The 7,220-nt window shown below is 39.3% G+C and overlaps 1 protein-coding gene across 1 annotated transcript; it reads left to right on the forward strand.

Moving 5' to 3' along the window:
- The first annotated feature begins 4,025 nt into the window (after positions 1-4,025).
- Positions 4,026-4,976, forward strand: LOC102253177 (olfactory receptor 9I1). The gene has a single exon (XM_005884789.2). It carries the CDS (start codon positions 4,026-4,028, stop codon positions 4,974-4,976), a length of 951 nt encoding a protein of 316 aa, XP_005884851.1.
- The last annotated feature ends 2,244 nt before the right edge of the window (positions 4,977-7,220 follow it).

Here is a 7,220-nt window from a genome sequence, read left to right on the forward strand (position 1 = left end):
ACCCTCTCATCTGGCAACCATCAAAATGTTCTCTGTATCTATGAGTTTGTTTCTGTTTTGTTTGTTCATTTATTTCCACATGATTTGTTTTTAATCCTCTCAGATGTGTGGAGAAGATGAGATAATGAGTTCCTGTTGAAGTGTGTTTTCCCAGATAAGGCGGGCTTTTCCCAGGAGCCATGGGGGCTGTCCCAGGTGCTGATTTATGGTTCTGGAATAACATTTGTGCTCACTGCCTCCCTCCCACAAGACCATCCCCAAAAGCACTTTAAATATCTCGCTGGTTTTCTTGGTTAAAATCTGTCAGCTACATTAATCTATTTGAGAAATATTAGCTGCTTTCTACAAAATGCTTAAATTACCTTGAATTGCTTTGATTCCAAACCTAAGATAAATCCAAATGGATTATTTTGTCAGGTAATTAAGATGGAATTGTGACCTTGATAATGTTGAGAAAATACTGGCTCTGAAGTAAGGTTCGCACAAACTAGGGAAGGCGAAACTGGGCAGAGAATCTGGCCATTGTCATTGTAACTTGTCATCGAATGGGATTGCGTCCAGACTGGAATTTTAGCTCTTGTATAAAATATACAGGTAAGATTGGGTAAATTTTTTTTAATCTATAGATGTAATCTCTTTAGACTTATGTGTCACCAGGTAAATTTTAGAAAATATAAACACTTTCATGGGGCAAGAGTGGGGTATTGGAGTGCAATACTTAGACAAGGGACATTACTGTAAATTGTGGTACTACCTGTAATTATGCTGGAGGTGGGATTGATCATATGTACTATAGCTTTGGCCTTAGAATAAGACAGAAATGAGTTAGAATCTGAGCTTTTTCAATGACTAATCATGTCATCCTCAGCAAGTTACTTAACTATTCCAAGTTTTTATTTTCTTCAGGACAAAATAATACCTTTATCACAGGGTCATTGTGGGGGTTATGTTAGATAATGTACATAGAATGTTTAACATCCTGATTGGCACATAGCAGGTGCTTAATAAATGACGACCAATATTAGGAAGAGCAGCACACCATAGTGGTTCAGCCCCACAATTCTTGGACCCAGGAGACCAAGATTAAGATCTAAACATCTTCTCTTTCTAGCTATAAAACCTCAGGTAAAATGCTTAATGTTTCTACATCTCAGTTTCTTCAACTGTAAAATAAAGATAAGTATTTCACTCTCATAATGTTATTGTCAAGTTGAAATGAAATAAAGCTTTTAAAGTGCTTTGCATGCTACCTGAGTCAGGTCAAGAGCTCAGTAAATGTTGACAATAATATTTTGAGACACCAATCTCCATAAGGTGAGGAGAAACTTTGTTGAGCTCCTTCATTCTCCCCAATGAACTCAACCTTTGGAAGCAAGAGAAAGAAGAGTTTAGGGTAGGTTTCAAGTTAAAGTAAGCATGAGGTTTAAGTGCCATCTCTTTTCTGAAGGGTTCCTCTTGGTCAGACTGTCACTCTTTCCTGACTCTCTCCAGAGGTCTCATATTTTTCTACATTACATATTATAATCAAAACATTTTACAAGTGAAAATGTCAATCCATGTGTCCATTGGCCTTCTTAAAATGTCTACTGGTCATAGACCTTGGCTTTTCCTCTTGAAAACTGTTCTGAGCTCAAGGAACCTGTTGCTGCCCTCTACTTTGGGCCCATCTAAGCTACTGGCACCCCAAACCCTTTCTTAAATAAAATCATGCAAAACTGGGTGCCACCATTCTGGTCCTGAAATTTTTCTTTCTGGGAAATATTCTGGAAATTGACTTTCTGAAAAATAAACACACTCTACCACATTAGGTAAAAATCCACGTAGGTTTTCAAAAATCATGATTATGTTTCCATTTTATTATTGAGAAAACTTGGACTCTAATTTGGTTAAGCAGTTTTCCCAAGAACATAACATAGGTGGGATATGGCCCAACTAAGACTATCTTAACCTTAAAAGAAGAAAGAAGAAAAGACATGAACTACCAAAAAAAACCAAAAAACACCAAAATCAAACTTAATCCTCTTCTCCCATGGAAGTTGAGTATTTGCCTAATAGTCTTAGAGTTACTATGATTTTAAAAGTTGAGACTTGGGTCTACAGAACATGTAATTCTTTTTTCTGTAGGAGGACAGCATGTTGTGGCAGAAAAAGCACAGGATTTATAGTGAGAAAATACCAGATTTAAGTGCTGATTCTGTTTCTCCAGGTGTGTGGCAAGTTAGCCAACTTCCTTCACCTCTGTAAGCCTCACTTTGGTCATCCATAAAATAGCCCTGGCTACACCCAACTTGTGGGGCTGCTGGAAGAATTACAGCTAATACATGAGGTGGGCCTGGCGTGCATGTGGCACAAACCCAGTGTAGCTGCATCTGTAGCCCTGTGACCTGCCACCTTATCTCTGGCCATAAACACTAAACAATCTTGTTCCTAAATTAGAGGGAATGTCTGGACCTTGCCATGAGATGGACAGAAAATAGACTATGACAATTTCAGAATTAGATGTTGAGAAAGATGTTAAAATTAGTCAAGTTTTCTTGTGAGTTAAAAGTAGGAAGAATATGGTTATCTAAAGAACTACAGGTAGATTTTCTGATTCCAGTCATCATAAATATGAAATAAATGTAGAGAGGCAGAATGAATTGATAGCAAAAAGCACAGAATATGCCATCAAATCAAAATCATTAGCCTTCAGAACTCAGATTTTCCACTTATTAAACTAGGTGGCCTAAGACCAATTTATCTCCCAGAAGTTTAAATTCCTCATTGGTAATAAATACATAGATAGAGGATAGATAGATGATAGATAGATAGATAGATAGATAGATAGATAGATAGATAGATAGATGATAGATAGATAGATGATACATAGATACATAGATAAAGATAAGATAATAGCAGCTGCTTGAAGGTCATCCAGCCTGTGCTGCTGAAGTGGGGTGGAGGGAGCAATCCAAGGAGGTTATGTTTTATATAATATGTCAGTGTCTCCCTCTCACTAATAACCCCTGATTGGAACTGGAGGAAGCCCCCAAATCAAGACTAAAGTGAAGAAGATTAAAGTGGACAGAAAGACTTTTAGTTATCTTTTTATTAATATGATGTGATATAACTGGCAAAAAACATTGTGTAAGTTTTGAGGTGTACAATGTGTTGATTTGATACATTTATATATGACAATATGATTACCACCATAGTGTAAACTAACATCTCTATCATGTCCCATAATTATGATGTCTTCTTTGTGGTGAGAACAATTAAAAACTAGTCTCTTGGCAACTTCGAAGTTTATAATACAGTATTGTTGATTATAACCATTATGCTGTACAATAGATATCCAGAACTTATATCTTCTAGCTACAAATTTGTAGCCTTAAATAACATATTTAATATTATGTGATTAAGCAATTTTAACCATATGATTAATTATATAATTAGAAAAAATATATCAACAGATAAGATGAGGGAATAGTCAATATACAGAGCAGATTCATCATCTTCCAACTTCTGAAAGGTTTTCATGAGCAGGAATTAAATTGTCATGATTGCCTGGAAGGTATAAAAACTAAGCCAATGTGTGGAAGATAAAGGTAGAGAGAATCCAGGTTCAAAAATAGAATTAACAAGTAGAGCTGTCCACAGATGGAGGCTCACCCAGCAACTTATGACCACGTGGAGAGTATGTGGTAGAGGATACTCCAGCATCCAATGGGGACTAGAACTGATGCTGAATAGATTCTTTCCAAATCTAAGAGTCTATGTGTCTCTTATCTTCACAGAACTGTCCAAATATAAACCAAAATTTGTTTGAATCAAAGCACCAGCTCATGGCTCAGCTCCAAAAATACAGAAAAAGAATAGAGATGCCCAAGGAGAATCAGCCAGGTAAAGGATTTCTCAAAAACAAGCTCAATAAATTGGCCTGGAAATATAAACCTAACCTCCACTGACAGAGAAAGAAACTGTATTTCAATTCTAAGGTTTTCTTCTTCTTTATTTTATTCTCATCCGAAGTTCACATTGAATCCATGGCCAAGAATAATCTCACCACAGTGACCGAGTTCATTCTCATGGGCTTTACTGACTACCCCAGGTTAGAGATTCTCTTCTTTCTGGTGTTTCTGAATTTCTATGTAGTCACCCTTCTGGGAAATGTGGGGATGATTATTCTGATCCAGCTGGATGTCCAACTCCACAACCCAATGTACTTCCTTCTGAGTCACCTCTCCCTTCTAGATGCCTGCTACACCTCAGTCATCACCCCTCAGATTCTGGCCACACTGGCCACAAGCAAGACCGTCATCTCCTATAGCCAATGTGCTGCCCAGTTCTTTTTCTTCACCATTTGCGCAGGTACAGAGTGTTTCCTGCTGGCGGTGATGGCCTATGACCGCTATGTTGCTGTCAGCAACCCACTGCTCTACACCATAGCCATGAATCCCAGAATCTGCTGGAGGTTAGTGGTGGGAGCCTATGTCTGTGGGATATCGGGGGCCATCCTGCGAACCACATGTACCTTCACCCTCTCCTTCTGTGATAACAATCAGATTAACTTCTTCTTCTGCGACCTCCCGCCCCTACTGAAGCTTGCCTGCGATGACACAACAAACACTGAGATTGTCATTGTCTTCTTCGGCAACTTTGTGATTTTAGCCAATGCCTTGGTCATCCTGATATCCTACCTACTCATCATCAAGGCCATTTTGAGAGTGAAATCTTCAGGTGGCAGGGCCAAGTCTTTCTCCACATGTGCCTCCCATCTCACTGCTGTAGTCCTTTTCTTTGGGACTCTCATCTTCATGTATCTGCGGAGTGGCTCAAGCAAATCCCTAGAGGAAGACAAGATTGTATCTGTCTTCTACACTGTGGTCATCCCCATGCTGAATCCTCTGATCTATAGCCTGAGAAACAAAGATGTGAAAGCAGCCTTCAAAAGGGTCGCTGATAGATTCCAGGTGTTTTGGAACATGTACATCTGAGTGAGAGGACCTCTCCTTGGGTCCGTTTTCTTCCCGTATCAATATAGTCCAAGAGGCACCAACATGATATGCAACCTCTACCCACCAACAGAAGGAAGGTAGATAGGAACTATGAAGCACACAAGAAAAAATGCAAATGTGGTAACATTTGTTTCCAGCAACCCTATAGTACTTTCTTCTTCCCGTCTCCTACCTCAGATCCATTCCTAGAACTCAAAAGCCTCATGTTACACTCTGACATCATGACTTATAGAATCTCCAGGGCCTGAGGTGCCTTCAGTTTTTCTCTTTCCATCCCATTGATTTTTTTCTTTTAATAGCTGAGTGGCTGGTTATCTTAGCAAATAGGGCATGTTGTATAAGACAAAACTGAGTCTCTAAATGGTCAAGGGAAGGGATTGTTTGATAAACAGGCTTTCCTCTTCACCATTCTAGAGACTTGGGTCACACACACACACACACACACACACACACCCCACCCCCCACTCACTTTCCAGGGATGTCTTCCTTCTTGCTAGTGCCAGAAAAATAGAATTTCTAAATTTGTAAATTGCCTTCCCACTTGAACACTCATTGATTTTGTGTTCCTGCTTTAATGCTACTCTGACATCTTCAAGATTAACTAAACCATCTTATCTTTGGGGCTGTCTGCTCAATGGCCAATACCCTAGTTTATGAGGGATATGGTGTGACAGGGACATACACCCCACAAGGCCAGAAAACCACACTGTGCTGAATGACCTTACTCAGAATGCGTTTTGTAGTCCAAGGCACTCATCCAAACACTGCCCAAATGTCAGTGTATCAAGTTAATCTGAATCTCTAAAAGAAAATACTTAAAAGCTAAGTGTGGTAGGTGTTGGGGAAAGCAAAGACTATTAGGGGGGAAATCTCTGTTAGAAATCAAATCAATAAAAAATGAAGGTGGGCCTCATCTTTAAGACCATTTGTTCTATCAGACAAGTTGTTGTTCTAGACCAGGAGGTGGTAATTTTTTTGTAAAGGACTATATAGTAAATATTATAGGTTTTGCAGGCCATAATTTATCTTGCCTTTTTTGAACATCAGTTTCCTCAAATAAAAAAACAATTACTATTTCTCTTTTTTATTTAGTTTTCATTTTCCAGTGCACTTTAATCAAAATTCTGTCATTTCGTGGATCCAGAGACATGGAAGCATGGAACAGAGTGCAGAATCTCTGAGGGAAGCTGGGGGAGGGGGAGCAAGTGGGAGGTAATCAACCAAGGACCTTGTATGCATATATGCATGGTCCATGGACATAGACAATGGGGTGATGAGGGCCTGGGGCAAAGGGTGGGGGGTCAATGGAGGAAAAAAGGGAAGATATGTAATACTTTCAACAATAAAGAATTATTTTTTTTAAAAATTTTCGTCATTAGAAGAGTAGCATACATTGTCAGTATGGGCGTGTCAATTCAGTCTTACAAATGGAATTCCCACAGATTTATACATCATACGTGTATTAAAAATAAAATATATAATATTTAGCTTTATAAATGCCCCCACTTAATCACTTTATCTTTAAAATAATTAATACTACCTCTGTCCAATAGATTAAGCATCCTGGAGTCACTAAGCATATGTCAGCCAAATAACATCCATTTCCTGAAAAAGTTCTGGGGAGAAATACTCAATATTTCCTTTTTGAAATAATTGTTATAAGGATTAAGGAAGATGATAAAAATCAATTTTGAGTTTTAAATTAGTCAGAACAGACTGGGTTTGCTGTGGCAAAAATCAGCTCTAAAACAAAGATTTTATTTATAATTCACAATCAGTTTTTCACCTGGAAATCAGTAGCAGGGTTATTGCAAGCAAGAAACCACCAGAGAATTTGGAAGAATCAAGTAAATTATTATTATTATGCTAGAGACCCAGTGCACGAAATCTGTGCACGGGGGGGGGGCGGTGCCCTCAGCCAGGCCTGCACCCTCTTGCAGTCTGGGAGCCCTCAGGGAGCAGGCCTAAGCCAGCAGTCAGACATCCTTAGCACTGCTGCGAGGGCGAGAGAGGCTCCCACCACAGCTGCTGAGCTCACCAGCAGTCAGTCCAGCTTCTTGCTGAGCGGCACTCTCCCTGTGGGAGCACACTGACCACCAGGGGGCAGCTCCTGCGTTGAGTGTCTGCCCCCTGGTGGTCAGTGAACATCATAGCAACCCGGTCTATCTGATTTGCATAATAGCCTTTTATTATATAGGATGTATAAATATATTTATTATAAGG

Source organism: Myotis brandtii, unplaced genomic scaffold, assembly GCF_000412655.1.
Source record: "Myotis brandtii unplaced genomic scaffold, ASM41265v1 scaffold854, whole genome shotgun sequence".
Lineage (NCBI taxonomy): Eukaryota > Metazoa > Chordata > Mammalia > Chiroptera > Vespertilionidae > Myotis > Myotis brandtii.